Source organism: Perognathus longimembris, chromosome 6 (genome assembly GCF_023159225.1).
Source record: "Perognathus longimembris pacificus isolate PPM17 chromosome 6, ASM2315922v1, whole genome shotgun sequence".
Taxonomy (NCBI): Eukaryota; Metazoa; Chordata; class Mammalia; order Rodentia; family Heteromyidae; genus Perognathus; species Perognathus longimembris.
This window is the reverse complement of record NC_063166.1, coordinates 83,451,625-83,468,622: the sequence shown is the minus strand read 5'-3', so window position 1 is coordinate 83,468,622 and position 16,998 is coordinate 83,451,625. Positions and strand designations below refer to the sequence as shown.

The 16,998-nt window shown below is 52.3% G+C and overlaps 1 protein-coding gene across 2 annotated transcripts; it reads left to right on the top strand.

Annotated features, from left to right (window-relative positions):
* The first annotated feature begins 8,858 nt into the window (after positions 1–8,858).
* Positions 8,859–16,375, top strand: Prelid3b (PRELI domain containing 3B). Of its 2 annotated transcripts, XM_048349685.1 has the most exons (7): positions 8,890–8,991; positions 9,856–9,892; positions 12,444–12,612; positions 13,702–13,791; positions 14,169–14,239; positions 14,353–14,455; positions 15,535–16,375. In XM_048349685.1, exons 1-7 carry the CDS (start codon positions 8,961–8,963, stop codon positions 15,652–15,654), a joined length of 621 nt encoding a protein of 206 aa, XP_048205642.1. In that variant the 5' UTR covers positions 8,890–8,960; the 3' UTR covers positions 15,655–16,375. The 2 variants fall into 2 exon arrangements, with proteins under 2 accessions (XP_048205643.1, XP_048205642.1); XM_048349686.1 differs by lacking the exon at positions 9,856–9,892 and having other exon boundaries at positions 8,859–8,992.
* Positions 16,376–16,998: the final 623 nt, after the last annotated feature.

Here is a 16,998-nt window from a genome sequence, read left to right as displayed (position 1 = left end):
CATTGATTGCATGAAAAATGCAAAAACCTAAATGTATGTTTGGTGAAGGTACCAACTGGTTGATGTAAATTTTAAAAGCTACTTAAAGCCAGGTAGCCCTGTAAGCTATTCAGAAGATTGAGATCAGAGGATCACAGTTCAAAGGCTGAGTAGGTAGAAAAGTCAGTAAGTCTCCATCTGCAAAGTAACCAGCAAAAAGCTAGTCTGGAGGCATGGTTTACATGGTTGAGGACCAGCTGAGAAGCACGCCAAGCAAGAGTGAGTATGAGGGTCTGAGTTCAAGCCCTTGTACCAGAATAGACAGACAAACAGAGAGATACATAGACACATACATACATATACGCATATAGATGATGGACAGAAATGATAGAAACATAGATACATAGATATGATAGATGGATGGATGGATAGGTAGGCAGACAGACAGAGAGATAGGCAGACAACAATTTGGATCTCACCTTGTTCTGAATTCCATCTGGTGCCATTTGAAGCCATGAGAAACTACACACCTCTCTTCCCCACATTATTACTTCCCTACTTTGCTGTTTCTCATGGATTCTCAAGACACGGGTTCCGCTGCCTCTATTTCCCCAATTTCTAGGTGTCTGAAGAGCTTGGAGAAAGGGGGCAGTGGCGAACATTCTCATCACTGTTTGAGGCAGCACACAATCCATAAAAGGGAAAGCTTCCCCGTGGAGTGCAGGTTTTACTGTGCGACTCGAGATCTTAAGAAAATCTCTTTACTTTCTTCCCTAATGGATACAGTACATGCATTTGTCAAATATTTTTGATGAAAAATGGAAAAAGAAGCAGAGAGGATTTTAGCACATTCTGACATTAAACAAACTCAAAACACACAAGTAAAGCAATAGGCAAGGGCTGGCTGGTTATTCCCTAATCAATCATTTGGACACTTTTTCTAATAGGGCCACGCACTGATTTAGTCAGAACATATGGCTCACCATTCTTCCCCCCCCTCGGCCCTAGGCCCGAGCGAACAGCTGTTCTCTCAAATGAAGGCACTTTGAGCTTCAGGCACAGCCCCGTTCCCCTCTGCTCTCCTCTCCCTGGACATCGTCCTGAGATCCAGAGTGATGACACGGCTCGGATCTGAGCACTTCCAATTTTCACCTATGCCCCTGAGTTCTTTCTGACTTGCAATCCCTCATGTTATGCCTTGTGTGTTCAAAATCCTGTTAACCATCTAGGTTCATCAACTGTTCTCATGTTTGTTGGCCTAGTAAGGCTGGCCAGCCTGTCTGCCTCCCATCCTCCCATCCTTCATTATTTCCTCCCTCCCTTCCTTCTTTCCTCCCTACCTTTTGTGTGTGGTGTGGTGTGTGTGTACGTGTGTGTGTGTTCCTATGGTTTGAACCCAGGGCCTCATAATGCTAGATGGGCACTCCACCATTTGAGCCATGCCTCTGGCCTTTTTTACTTTATTTTTCAAGTAGGACCTTGCACTTTTTAACAGGCTAGCTTGGACTGTGATCTTCCTAGCCAGTACATCAATGTGGCTAGGTGACAAGTACTAGCATACCACACCTATTTATTAAGACAGGAGCTCACTAAATTTTTGCCCTGTTGGCCTCAAAGCACAATTGTCTCAATCTCTGCCTCTGAAGTAGCTGGGATTACAAGCATATGCCACCACACATAGCTTGGCTTATGTGGTTTGATTTCTTCAGTCCCTTACAAATGCTTCCCGAGGGCCTGACTTGTTGCTAGGACTGTAACTGTGTGTAGGCACTGGGTACACAGGTGAACAGACAGTAACAACGGCTCAATGTTCTTCCATACACTGTCTCATCACAAGTGAGATCCCACAGGCCTCTTGACCCCTCTAATCCTATGCAGTAGTCTCAAATGCGATCGCTTTACTTTCTGCTTCACTGAAATATCTTCCAGCAGGTTTCTAGCACCATGGTGGAGCACGCAGTGGTCAATAGGCTGGCCTTTCTTTCCATGGGTTAAGAGGTGCATGTATGGTTTGGTTGGTTTGGGGAGAGTTATGGTTTGAACATGAAATGTCCCCCACAGGCTCCGGTTTTGAATGTTGGCTTCCCGTGCTGGTGGCATTATTTGGAGGTGGTTATGAGAACCTTGAAAGGTGGGGCCTAGCTCAAGGAAGTTGGTGCCTGGAGCTGTGCCTTTGAATACTATACTGTCTCCCTAGTCCCCTCCTCGCTCTCTGCTTCCTTCCCCCAACAAGTGTGGCCTCGGCCACACACTCCTGGTGCCATGATGTTCTGGCCATGAGCATGGAGCCAGAAGACCACAGATTGAATCTTCTGGAACCATGAGCTGAAATGAATAATGCCTCCCTTAAGGTGTGTGCCAGGGGCCTGGGGTCACAGCAGGGAAGGAGGAGAGGAGCAGGTGATGGGATCGCCAGCCGCTGACTCGGTGTCGTCTCTTCTGAAGAGCTGGGCAAGGTGACACTGGATTTTCCGTTCACTGTATCTGGGCAGCCAGTAATAATCCAGGTTATTCTTCCTTCCCTGAAACGAGTGGGCAGACTAATCTGATCACTGGCCCACACACAGTGGAGGAGGGCCTCCAAATGCATACGGACCCACCCCGGGCCTTGGCAAAGAGGCACTAGCTGTTCCTCTTGGGGTGTCTTGAGAACCTCCTCCTCCCGAGGTGCCACCGCCCCACCCCAGCCGCCTGCCTTGGGGTACTAGTGCTTGTCTCTAGGATACGGGAATGCGTTCCCTAAGGAGCCACACCTGTCCTCGAGGGAGGATTCATGACAGGCGGCTGACTTCCCTTCTACCCTTCCACCCTTTGGTGCATATAAAATGTCACACTTCTGCAAGAAGACCACGAGAAACCAAACACCAGCTTCTCCCAAACTCCACCAGCAGCATCCTGCCGGTACGTGCCCACTGCTGCTTGGGTCCGGAGCCCCAACGCACCCACCTTCTTACTGAACGACTAGGGGCTCCCCGGCAGCTCAGATTCTGACTTTAAACAACTGTGCTCTGCCCTTGCTGGCCTTGCCCTTGGGAACCTGGAAACCAGGCCGGCGCCTCACCCAAGTAGTGGCTTTCCAGAATCTCAATAGGAGAGGTCAATTCTCTCGACTGGGCGGGAGAAGCTTTGCATCTCTTTGCTCCTGTTTTCTAGCTGGAAGGCAGGAATGATGGCCCCTTACTTCCCTCCTTTACAGTAGATCACCCTGGCAAAGGGGAGATTGGACAGGTGCCCAGATCGGCTCTGGGGAAGCACGAGTCCCTGACTGCTCCCCAGTTCCTCTCGTGTGTGTGTGTGTGTGTGTGTGTGTGTGTGTGTGTGTGTCTGTGTGTGTGTGTGTGTGTGTCTGTGTTTATATGTGTGAGTCCTGGGGCTTGAACTCAGGGCCTGGATGCTGTTTTTGAGCTTCTTTTGCTCAAGGCTGGTGCTCTACTAATTGAGCCGCAGCTCTACTTCTGGCTTGTGTGTGCGAAGAGAGATAGCGATGAGTCTCCTGGGCTGCAAATTGCCATCCTCAGATCTTAGCCTCCTGACCCACGAGGATTACAGGTGGGAGTCACTGGCACCCAGCCCCTCCTTACCAATGGACTGGTCCCAGAGGGCTGAAAGAGAGAGGTGAGAGCTTGATCTTTGACACTGTAGGCAAGTGCACTGCTTTCAGGAAGTGGATTGTGGCCATCATTGTTCTCTCCCCGGGTGTTCACGCTGTTGACCACTGAACTGTTAATACCTGCAAAATCACAAGATAAAGGTAAGCAAGGAGAGACCATACAAAAAGGACTTGCCTGGATCTGTGTAGCCTGGATTGGGCAGCTGCCAATATCCCTATTCCCAAGGTCCCCCGTGGATGTGGTAACATGGAAGAGGATCCCCTCCCCCCCCCCAGCCTCCCCACCCCCAGTTCTAGATTGGTCCCCCTGCTTTGGCAGAGAAGTCGTTTGCCCGCAGCCAAATGGAAGGAACTGCCAGGCTCTGGGCTAAGAGCCACGCCTCTGTCCTCTTCTGTAAACCTAATTCTGCGTCTCACAGAGAGGGTGAGTCTTGGCTCGCAGCTCGCTACCCTCTCCACCTTGATGACATGAAAGACGCAGTCGGCCCACAGTGGGGCCACGGCCACCAAAGAGCAGGTAACACTTCCAACCGGAACATTCTTTGTCAGGGATAGAAAAGACGAAAGCGCAGCTCCGCCTGCCCTCCTGTGAACAGCGTTGAGCAGGGCTTCGGGTGTTTGGCAGTTGGCCATGAGCTGCCCCTCACCTCCACGTCTCCTGAGGTTGGAATGGGGACCGAGCAACACGGTAGCAACAAAATGAATGTGAGACAGAAGATTTTAAGGGGCTCCTTCAGGCCCGCATGCAATGATGGCACTTTCATGATCTCCCTTTTATTATCTTCTGGCCAAGTTTTATGTCCCTGTTTGTGTGTCAGTCTTTTCATGGTAGAAAAGCTTTTAGCATAAAAAGTAAAGCAAATTTTGCTATAGATTGCCTAGTTATGGAAGGCTGCTAATAAGCAAAATCAATTTAGCTTAAGACATGATCCTTTATTTCTCAGGATGAGGAATTATTGAAATAGCCCAGGCCCTCTTGGGAGGAGAGATTCGTTCCCTATGACAGGAATTTAGGAATCAGCTTGTTAGATATTGGGGCGAACAGAAGCTGAGGGGAAAGAAAACGAATATAGACAGGAAGTTCTGGACAGCTCCTTGAATACTTTGATCACTAATGGAACCCAAATTGAATTGGACTCTAGATTCTTGTTCAATTAGAAGTAACGTGAGACACCCACAATGGAGACGGGTGGCGGGCCCCCCTGCTGGCCTTCTGTCCTTCCTCCGTGGCCAGCGGGACTCCCCAAGCGGGGAAGCCAGTGGGTGCGTGGGCTCAGCCTGGGTGGCTTCTCCGGCTCACTCAATGGCAACGTGGGCTGTGGATCGTCATCAGATGAGGTTCACAAGGGCCACAAGGCAAAAGGAGGTGAGAGGGATCCAGGGCTTTGCCGGGAGGGCTCCCTAAAAGTGATACCCACCTCCCTTCTCCGCCCATAGTATTCTCAGCCTAAGTACTTGCTACACCTGGCCCTCACCTGACCTTCACATGTAGTCAGAGTTTAAGAAAGCCTCTCTTCTAGTGTGACATTGGTACCCAAAGAGGCCACAGAAACTGGATCCACATAAAAAGAACACCAATGTTTCATAGTAAATTGTGAAAATGAAAGTACAGCTTTATCCTGAAAAATGAGATATACAATTAGCCAACTGTTTAACAAGATGAATACCAGGAAGCCAACACATGGTTTTCTTGGGGCAGGGGTCAAGAGAAGAATGACAGAAAAATGGAAAGAGGAAGGGTGGGCAAATGTGTGTGTGTGTGTGTGTGTGTGTGTTTCTCATAGAAGCCATGCGCTGGTGGCTCACACCTGTAATCCTAGCTACTCAGGAGGCTGAGATTTGAGGATTGTGGTTCAAAGCCAGCCTGGGCAGGAAAGGCTGTGAGATTCATCTCCGGTTAATCACCAGAAAACTGGAAGTGGTGCTGTGTCTCAAAGTGGTAGAGTACTAGCCTTGAGCTGAAGAGTTCAGGGACAGCACCCAGGCCAAGTTCACACCCCACGACCAACAAAAGGAGGAGGAGGAGGACGAGGAGGAGGAGGAGGAGGAGGAGGAGGAGGAGGAGGAGGAGGAGGAGGAGGAGGAGGAGGAGGAGGAGGAAGAGGAGGAGGAGAAGGGATGGGAGAGAACCTTGAAAGGAGTGACATTGCTCAAGAAGCTCTGTATTTATAAACTCATATGCTGAATTGAAACTCCTTTTCTTTTTTTTTTTTTTGCCAGTAGTAGTGCTTGAACTCGGGGCCTGAGCACTGTCCCTGGCTTCTTTTTTGCTCAAGGCTAGCACTCAGCCAACTTGAGCCACAGCGCCACTTCCAGCCGTTTTCTGTATATGCGGTGCTGAGGAATCGAACCCAGGGCTTCATGTATATGAGGCAAGCACTCTTGCCACTAGGCCACATTCCCAGCCTAAAACCCCTTTCTACTACTACTTAAGGAAACTTTTAATAATATATAAAATAATGGCAGTAAGTTTCTAGAATAGGCCCTTAGTGTCCAGGAGGTGTGGTTCAGGAGCCCGTGCTTGGGGAAAATCTGTGTGTGTGCAAGATACATAGGTAATTTTTCCCACTGCCCAACTTCTGCAGTAGACATTGCCATTTAACATGTCTGAAATCTTCACCATGCAAACTAAGCACAATTACCTTTACCTCAGGCTTGGGGTTCCATTTGCCATGTGGGAGGTGGATTCTTCATAAGTTGAAAGGTACAGAAAGAATCCACAGATCACACAGTAATTTAAACACAAGTGACGATGATGCAGAACTAAGAGCTTCTCGGTATCAACTGAGCTGCAAAATGTATGTGCCGGAATTTAAATGTGCATGCATGTGTGTGTGCGTGTGCGTGTGCGTGTGTGCATGTACCAGTACTGGGCTTGAACTCGAGACCTCACACTGTCATTCCGCCATTTCTGCTCAAGGCTGGTGCTCTACCACTTGAGCCATTTCTTTACTTTCAGCTTTTTTGCTGTTCCGTTGGAGATAAAAGCCTCAAATTTTTGCCTAGGCTGGCCTCAAACTGTAAGCCTCAGATCCACCCCACTGAGTGGGTAGGATTATAGGCATGAACCGCTAGCACCCAGCTTTAAAATTTTTGTTTGAAATTCCATTTGATTTATTCATTTATTTTGCTGCACTTGGACAAAACATCTGTAACGAATGTGAGTAAATGTAATTACTGAATATACACATATTCGTATATCCATGGTGATATATATGTACGTATGTGATATATATGTATTGCTTTAAAAGCCTTAGATTTTACTTAAAATTGCAACTGCTAATTCCTCTTCCACAGACAACCCTACTCTGGGGTCACTGAGAAGACTCTGGGGAGTCCCCAGGACTTGGAGTTGTCTTTTGAGAATTGTCATATTTTGCATGTATTGGAGGAGGGGGAAGCCCCTGGTTTTCTATTGACAGTACAATAGTGATACAAAGTTTTATTTAGAGTGTATTTGTGAAGAAGCTAATTCTGACCAAAAAGGAAAAAAAAGTATTTCCTTCTGCAATGTTCACATCAACACAAACACACCTCTGAGTCCACATGTGTGGGGGTCCCCCACGACCAAACAGCTCTCCAGATGGCAGTGCTACATGGATACTGCACCGTAGACAGAGCCCACAGACTCGGGGGCTCTGTCCCAGGAGACCAGCACCCCAACACACACACATGGATCCTCCCCACACCCCCTGTGTTTAATGACTGGTTAGTATGCCTCACAGAACTCAAGAAACATGGTTTCAAGTTTATTATACAGAATACTGAGGAAGTGGTGCTGTGGTTCAGCGTGGTAGAGCACTAGCCTTGAGCAAAACAGCTCAGGGGCCGCACCCAGGCTCTGAGTTCAAGCCACAGAACCAACAATTTTTTTTAAATAAATTAACAAGTGAAAATAAAAATAGCTGGGCATGGGTGGTGGCTCCTGCCTGTAATCCCAGCACGTCAGGAGGCTGAGATGTGAGAATTGAGGTTCAAGCTGCGACAGGAAAGCCTGTGAGACTGTTATCTCCAGTTACTCGCAGAACAAGGCAGACGTGGAGCTGTGGCTCAAGTGGTGGTGCACTCGCTTAGGACAGAAACCCAGGACAAACACCAGACACATTTCTAGCCACCATGGTCCTCCTTATCCTCCAGCAACCTTTTCCAAGACGCCAGGCAGATGATTCCTGAAACCACGGGGAGCACCAAACCCTCCATCCGAGCACGGCGGTGCCACCGCCGCGGACATGGTGTTCAGAGGTGGACGCTTGTAACGGGTGGGTCGCTTGGCAAAGGGTGACTCTTCGCCAGGGCCGGACGGAGCAGGGATCGCAAGAGATCTCATCATGCCCGTCAGGAAAGCGCACACTTACTTCTATGCCCGGTTTACCTTCGGAAGCCGCCGTTGATGATTTCCAAAGCATGAGCGCAGGCAGCTAACACAGTAGAAAGCAAAGCCATGGATAAGGGTGGAGGGTTACACACCGCGCTGACACCCCAAAAAGAAAAAGAAAAACGAAGCCAAGTAACAGTGGAACCGGAGAAAGACACACACAGGGCCGAAGGGACGGAAGTGGAGTTGATGAGCCAAGTGTAGACGCCAAAGGAGCCACAGCAGCACCCTGGTGCCAACCCAGGCCACCCCCCCACCCCCCCACGGGCACCTCCTCCCCCCCTCGGGCTCACACACCACCCCCCCCCCGCCCCCAGGACTGACTACACCTCATCCCTCGGGTCCTCTGGACTCTTCGGGAATGCTCTGGAGTGGATCTCCTCACTGGTATTTCTGCTCCCAGGTTGGAGGTGGAGTAGGCCGGCCACGCTCCCTGCCAGCAGCAGGGCTGGGCGGGATCCCAAAGGGAGAGGACACGGGGGGGGGGGGGGGGAGGGCGGGAGTGGCCTCACTTGGAACCGAGGCCCTCTGAGTAGCCCAGGACCGGCGCTGTGTGTGGAGCCCTCCCCCCCGGAGGGAGGGGTGAGGGGTGCTGGTCGGGGAGGAGCGAGCCCGGGGCCTGGGCCTGCCGTCCTCGTCCTCTGAGCCCCGCCACCCGCCGCCGGGCCGCTCAGCCCCGCGCCCCAGCACTGCGCCGGCGCAAGGGGCGGGGCCGGGCTGCGCGGCGCGCGGGGGGGCGGGGCCGGGCTGCGCCGCGCGCGGGAGACGAGCTGAGTTGCGTCGCGCTGGGGGGCGTGGCTTGGCTGCGCCGAGGGGCGGGGCTGGCTCCGAGCTGAGCCGGGACCGGGCGTGGGGGGGCGGTCACACGTCCGGACGTCCGCGCGCCGAGCCCGACGACGCCTGCGCGCTGCGCCGCCGGCAAGGGGGCGGAGCCGGCGCACTTCCGCGCCTCGCTGTCCCCTAGCGCCGCCGGACGTCGCTCGGGCCTCCGGCACCATGAAGATCTGGACTTCGGAGCACGTCTTTGAGTAAGTTCGGGCGCCTTGGCGTGGGGTGGGGGGGGTGCCCGGCGACGACCCGGCGACCAGGGCCGCTCCGAGCCCGCGGGCCCCCGGGGGGGGGGGTGCGGGCCAAGGTCACGACCCCGCGACCCGACCCCGGAGCCGGTCGGACGGCAGGCCCCGCCCCCCGGGGGGCCCTGGGGGCGTCGCGGAGCACGCGGTCCTCGGCGGAAGCCCGCGGCGCGCACTTCCGGCGCGGGTGCCCGCCGCCCCCAGGGCCCCCCGGGGTCCCGGCCGGGGTGACCCGGGGAGCCGAGCCGGCCCCCGGCGGCCGGGGCCTCGCCCGGGACGCGGAGCTCGCAGGCCGCGGTCCCCCCCGGACGGGAGAGCCGCGGTCCCGCGTGGCTGCGCCTCCTCTGACCCCGACCACCGGCCGCCTGCTTTGGCCCGGCGCTCCTCGGGGGTAAACCTGTTTTTCCCCTCCGAGGGGGGAAACGGTGGTAAACGCCGCCGTGGCGCGTGCTGCCATACTGTTTCAGTTCTCGCAGCCTTGCGGTGTGTTTCACTTGGGAAGTTTTTTGAGTTTTAAAACGCGTTTCTGGGCCCCACTTCAGGAGTTGTCACCGGGCCCTTGTGGCTCACAAGCACAATCCCGGCCATTCGGGAGGCCGAGGTCTGAGGAGAGAGATTCGAAGCCAACCGGGACGGAAAAGCCCCTCCATCTCCCGCTCGCCACAAACAAAGGCCGGCCATGGGGGTCGGGCTCACGTGTACCGCACCAGCCTCGAGTGAGAAAGCCCAACGGCAGCGCCAATCCCTGAGTTCACCCCTCAGCCCCCACCTCCACAGTTACCAGTTGTTCTTTTATTCGTTTATTTATTTATTGCATCATGGACCAGACTCTGAGGGCCTGCTGGGGAGAACTGAGTGTTGGAGCCAGAGGGAAGTTTTGTTTTATAGCCTCTGGGAACGAGGAGAGACCCTGACTGAGTCTGATGTTTTCTAACCTGGTCATGTCCTTCACCCATTGGCTCGGCCTCAGGGACACGCCGCCCCAGGCCTCTTGCAGGTGTGGTCGCTTGTCAGGATGTCTTGTTCTTAGAGCTCCGTGGGCACCCCTCCCCGTTCCAGTGCCCTCATCTCTCCTAACCCTCCGTGTAAATATCCTACCTCACATTTAGTTGAGGCCCTCGATCGTCTTTGGGTCCCCGATCTCTCTGAGATTTGATGAAAAGGTGGGCATCCTTATGTCACCCCTGGAAAGGAAACCCTGATGGGCCTGTGTCTCCAGATAGTCGAGACTATGAAATCAAAGTCCCACGCTGAAGGCCTCCAGAGCTGCGCCTTGAGCTCTGTCTCGCACTTCCGGTCCTTAGGTGCTCCCCAGACACCTGACCTCAGTACCCACTTGCACAAAGACAAAGGCTCTCCAGGCCCGCTTTCCCGAAGCTCCGCCTCTTTGAGGAAGGGCGCCTCTCCTATCCCCTCTCCCAGGCTTTTCATCTTCCAGACACTGTTCTTCCACAGCTTCTAAGCCACCACCTGCGCTCCACCCAGCCTGGATTTTCTAGAACTTCCTCCCGAGGCCACCACACCCATGGCTGGCCCTCAGTTGAAGTCAACCCTGATAACTTCCTTGTGTAGTGCTGTGGACACCGGGCCCTGGGTGTCGGGTGGCTCGGTGGGACCTCAGTGGAGTAAACAGTGCCCCCTCACTCATTGGATAGGGGAAGAAACTGGACAAGTCAGTAAGCCACAGGCAGGTCCTCAGGGATGGTACCAAATGACTCCTGGTGGCAGATCTTTTTTTTTGAGTAATTACATTAGCACATTTTTGCTCCTTGTGTTCACAAAGCAGGCTCCGTGGGCTGAGTCCATATCGTCAAACAATGCATAAAAGCTCGTGCTGATTTGTTAGAGATTGGAGGGAGAGACTGGTGAAGAGGCCAACAGGCCACACTCTGTAACTGCATAGACTGGGAAAGGGTTCATTGGGTTTTCATTTGACACCGTTGCCCTGGTAACTGTGTAATCAGAGTGTTTAGCCTGTATCACTTATATTTGTGGGGATTGTTTAGATTTATGAAGCCGTTCCACCTACACACCTGCACTGATTGCTGAATAAGGTTGAGATTAAAACCAGAGGTTCATTTATGCGATCTTGTAGAGAAAATGAAGGCGACATTCAGAATCATGTCGCTGCCTATACAGGGCTCGGAGAAGTTAATGGAGTTGAGGTTTTTCTTCTGTTGACAAGATGTAGTTGTCAGTCTGAGTTCTCTGAGAAGTTGAAATAGATTAATGCCTTCCCATTTTGCTTTTAGAAAAAAACCTGTGAGCCGTGAGATTGATTTCAACTGATAAAGCTGGAGGCCTCGTCTCCGGGTCCCGCCTTCCCTGTAGATGAAGGCAGGAGCGTGCATCGCTAGAGTGGAAGGGACGGGGGTCAGACTTCAGAGGACCGAGCACCTGTCGTGTTGGTCGCAGGTCTTTTGCGCGTGCCTCCATGCACAGAGGCGCGGAGAGCTCACGTACCTTGCCCTTGGCAGCCTTGAGCACATGGCTTTGCTTCCTCCAGGAAAGAAGGATGCTACAGGTTCTCCAGTGATGTGGTCTCGTCACCACTCAGTCCTAGGTGTCAGTGAGGGCTTGCTACGCTAGGACATTAGGAGAGCAGAAGGACATTTGATTATGCCCAGAGAACTTTAGCAAACAGGAATTGTTTCTCTGAGAGCAATGGATGTCGACTAACAAGATTTTTTAATCATTAAAGCAATAGTGCTTTCTGTCTTCTTGTAATTTCTGTACTAGCTGGTAGGCCCGCAAGTTCCTTTCCTCTCCTGACCTCACAGCACCGCGGGCCGCTAGTGAGGAGCCAGGCACACCCCGCCACGGGCCGTCAGGGAAGCAGAGGCTCTAGCTGACGTGTGAACCTGAGTAATGGAAATAGGAAAGATTGTTAGGGAAATGTGCTTCAAATGCCCTGGTAAGTAGTTTGCTCCTTAGTGACATCCATCGCAGTGTGGGGAAAATACTGAAGTCTATGCACAGTAAAAATGTCGGAGCCGAGCCCCGGTGGCTCACGCCTGTCATCCCAGTTACTCAAGAGGCTGAGATCTGAGGATCATGGTTTGAAGCCAGCTGGGCAGGAAAGTCCGTGAGAGTCTTATAATAAACTTCTCAGAAAAAGCTGGAAGTGGCACTGTGGCTCAAGTAGTACAGCATGAGCCTGGAGCAAAAGAAGCTCAGAGATAACACCCAGGCCCCGAGTTCAAGCCCTGGGACCAACACACACACACGCGCGCGCGCACACACACACACACACAGACATGTTGATTGAACTCCCCGAATCATCAGTCAGTGTTTGAGAAAGTAATTTTTCCTCAGTAAAAAGTAATTAAATTTCTGTGGTAAAGAGCAGTTTGATGGGTTACAGGAGTCGTCAGGCTCACATGCATATTTTTAACTTTGTTGACAGTCACCCGTGGGAAACCGTGACAACAGCTGCCATGCAGAAGTACCCCAACCCCATGAACCCGAGCGTGGTGGGCGTGGACGTGCTGGCCCGGCACGTGGACCCCTCGGGGAAGCTGCACAGCCACCGGCTCCTCAGCACCGAGTGGGGGCTGCCTTCCATCGTGAAGTCTGTGAGTGCCCCCCCCCCCCCCAGAGACGTGACTGCCTGCGGTAGAGCCGCGCTCCGCGCCACATTAGAATTTCAAATAGGTGGTGGGAGCCGATTCCGAATGTCATTTTTGCATCAGTTCAAATTGTATTATAATAAACTTGAGTTATGAGCGTATAATGAATTGGAAATATTATTACAGTCTTCATGAAGGCACCCGATAAAACCTTCCGAAGGAAGCCAGCTCCTGCTCCCTGTCTAACAGGAATTACTCTTTCTCTGCCTGTGCCAGCAACTTGAGGCCAACACCAAGAGGTGGAGTAGCCTCCGCTGGTCACGGCGGGGCGGCCGCGCTGGTCAGTGGTAGGCCGGGTTCCCGGGCGCACTGCCGCTGCTCTTACACCCCGCTCCGTGTCCTCCTGCCTCTTTAGAAACACGTGTATTCAGTGACAAACAAGCAGGCTTTGGTGAGCCAATTTAACCAACCAGAAACCGAATGCAAGTTCATTGTAGGAGCAAAGGAGTGTGCAAAGGCGGGAGGCGGGTCCGCTAGGCACGCACACGGCCAGGAGTGTGATGTTCGCCTCCTCTGTGTGACCATGGCACCGGACCACGGGAGCCAGGAGCGCAGAGCTGAGCAGCCCCAGCCACGCCTGGGAGGTGACACTGGGCACGGCGGGGCGGGGCGCCCCCCGCTGGGCAGTGGCTGCTCTCGCATGGGGGGGGCCCCTGCCTAGGGCTGCCCTGGCATGCCGGCATGTTCTCGAGTTCCCCATTTGCCGGGTGCCATGTTTCCCCACACGTTCTGGTGTCCGTAGCTGAGCGCCATGCTTGGCGTGCCCATGCCTCCCGGGGGTTGACTCCCGCTGGCTTCTGGGAAAGGCCTTTGTGGGGGGGTAGATGGCAGCCAGTCTGCTCCATCCATACCGTGCAAGTTGTGAGTGCCCAGTCCCCACTGCCAGGTCATCTTCTGAACCTGTGCTGCCTCCTGCTTTTTGCTAGACAGACCTTTGGCTCAAGACAGCTCTAACGTGTGCCTTGGAGTACAGTATGGACACCCTGGGTGGAGGAGGCCCTCTGTGCTGACCCCTCGTCCCTTTGTTTCCCGTAGCTGATCGGTGCAGCAAGAACGAAGACGTACGTGCAAGAACATTCCGTAGTTGACCCTGCGGAGAAAACGATGGAGCTCAAGTCCACCAATGTAAGCCCTGCTTCCTGTGTTAACGCTTTCAGCTGTTCTGTAGTTCTTAGGTCGAAGGTGAACGTGCACAGTTGTCCGTGGAAAGCCAGCGCGTGTGCGTTAGCTGCGCGGTCCGGCCCGCTCCGGGCCTCACTGCCGCTTCCTCAAAGCCAGTGCTTTGTAACCCGGAGCCAGGGCCCCACACACCTTCTGAAATGTATTTGAATAAAGAGCAGACAGTAGAAGTGGAATTGAGGTACTTTCAGAGCCGTAGGAGCAAGGTAGTTTATTTCTAGTTTTGCGTGTTTAGCTCAAAAGCTTTTTGTGTGTGTTCGTTGGGGAAATGACTTGCATCGTTGTCTCGGGAATGATAAACCTTTTTCCTCCCCGTCCTGCAGATTTCATTTACAAACATGGTTTCCGTAGACGAGAGACTCGTATACAAACCACATCCTCAGGACCCAGACAAGTGAGTCACGGGTGTTAAACACTTGTTTTATGGGTGTTTTAATTTTTTCTTTCATCAAGTATTTGTAAAACTAGATACTAGGTGAGCTGAAGCTGTGATGTGTTTTGTTCCAGAACCATTTTGACTCAAGAAGCCATAATCACTGTGAAGGGGGTGAGCCTCAGCAGTTACCTGGAGGGGCTTATGGCCAGCACCATCTCCTCCAATGCTAGCAAGGTGAGTGTCTGCCGTCCAGCCCCTGGGTCTGCTTCCTGAAGTGCTTTGCTTAAGGTGTTTGCTCTTTTTGGCATTCCTGGCCCCCTAGAGCAAGCTGCCCGAGAGCTTCAGGCGGGTCCTTGAACAGACGCGCCCGGGCTCGCGCGCCAGCACTCGCGCCAGCCTTTCCACCCGGGGTGATCAAGTTAGCCTCGGTGCCCCTCCGGCCCCCCTCCACGTGAGGGGGCGAGGCGAGTGAGGTGACGCTCGCCAGCGCGCACCCGTGTGCCCTCGCTTCACATGCCCTTTCTTAACGTGCCCCCTTCCAGCCACCGTCCTGGTGACATGATTCAGTGCTACACACATACGCACATCTCACACGCAGAGTCCAGCTTGTCCCATTTCCCCAAAAACGGACTCTTGCCCATTCGGAATCGCTCCCACTGACCAGGCTTGAGCCCAAACAAAGTGGAGGGAGAAAGATGTCCCGTGGGCTGGTTTTCACCATGTGTGATATGGTCAGTCAAGGATATTCATAGATACTTTGTGCCTGGCAGGGTACTAGGCTAGACTGGGGACTGCAGGAGCCAAAACACAAGTGTCCCTTTTTTAGAGAATTAAGGAAGGCCACAGTAATCACAAGACAACCCTAGAAAAGAGAAAGTAAAAGCAGCTATAAGAGAGTGCTTGGTGCTTGGTGATCGATACCGCCGTGAGCACTTGAAGAGGGAGAGGGTCGGTTGTAAGGATTAAACTGTATGTGCAAAGGCCCTCAAACAGGAAGCACCGGGAGGGAGGGGTGACAGTGGAGTCAGGCACCGGAGCCTGCCGAGCCTCCTCCGTGGCTTTATTTTACAAGTAGACATCAAAAGAAAAGGAGTGTGACCATGGAGAGCATGAAGGAGTAAGACATCCTGTCATGTAAGTGTTCATGGATCAAGCCGTGTGACATTTGGTACATAATATTAGACACGAGGAAGAACAGAAGGGGTCTGTAGCTCCTCCCGGGGTTTCGCCGTGCTCCGACTCGCCAGTGTGTCGTTTTCGTCATGCGTGCCTTTGCTCTCATCCCCTAACCACCGCTGCCTTGGATCTTTAAGGGCCGAGAAGCCATGGAGTGGGTAATACACAAGCTAAACGCCGAGATCGAAGAGCTGGCCGCCTCGGCGAGAGGAAGCGTGAGGACCCCAATGGCAGCAGCGGCCTTCGCGGAGAAATGACAGCGAGCCTCTCCCATGGCGTGCGGCCCGGGGCTCTCCAAGATGGCCGCATATTTATTTGTTATTTAAAAAAAACAACTATTTTAGGCAGAACTTTTTTCTATGAGCTGGACGGAGTAAAGGCTGTGTGACTTCTGACCCCAAGAAACGCAGGGCTTCTAAATGACAGGAGGTCACTGAGGTGAGGTGACTTGAAATGACGGCCTTGATTTTGAGGGTTGCAGAATTTAGGGGGAGATGTAAGTGTTTCTGTTTGAGTGTCTGGTCTTGACACTTGGACTCATCTTAAAGAGATTCTACAGCTTTTCAGACATCGGATCTCATCCCGGCACCAGACCGAGCCCAGAGCAGAGCCTTGCCGTCCGGAGACGCCCACAGCCTCCCCGCGCCAACCACGGACAGCGCAAAAGGAGAAACTCTAGTTCAAAAGACATTCATTTATATAAAGCAACATGCTCTGCTAAAAACCACAGTGTTCTGGTTTGGTATTTAAATGATATTTTTGGAGTGAAAATTAGCACTAAAGTAATATGGCCCTAACAACATTACTTTATTGTATTCAAGAGTACTGTATTGATTTGCCAAAGTGTTGTAACTTAGTAAAGGTATTGCCTTCCTTGGCCTTGTACTTTATGATTTAGCATGCTGTGTCGTGGGCTGGTTCTATTAACTGAAAAAAATAAAAGTCGTTGCCTGAGTTTGCAGCACTCTTAAAACAGAACAGCTCTTCACGTCTTCACATCTCCTAGCATCTCTCATTTGCCTAACTTATAAATTACTATGTGTCATAATCATGGTTTTGTAATTGCTAAGGCATGATATGTCAGGTTATTTGAATATAATTACTTTTTGAGGTAATTGTGACCACAAAACATCTTTTTTTACATGAAGAGCTGTACATCATTTGACATTACTCAAATGATGTCTTGATGTGAAGGGTAAATTCCGGTACTTGGTGTTTTAATAGCGCGGTGCCAAGCGCAGGGCGAGGGGGCGTCGGGAGAGAGGGAGAGGGCGAGGAGGAGTGTGGCCACAGCCGTCGGGGGTGGACGGCACTGCAGGTTCATGATGGACGGGACACCCAAGAGCGGATGCTGGGGGAAAGCAGGAAGTGTATTTCATCTTGCCTTTTGTAGCCACCAATTATCAACCACTAAACGGCGTCTGTGATACTTGTAACTGTCGCATACACTTTTTGTGACAAGGCGATTCGCTTCTCTTCCTTCGTATTTCACAGGACTTACTGGGATCAACTTCTTCTAGTCGGGTTTCCTGTAGCCTAGTTCCTATGAACAAAAGCCACAGAGGCACTATCCCAAACCTTTGTAAAATGACTATTTTTCT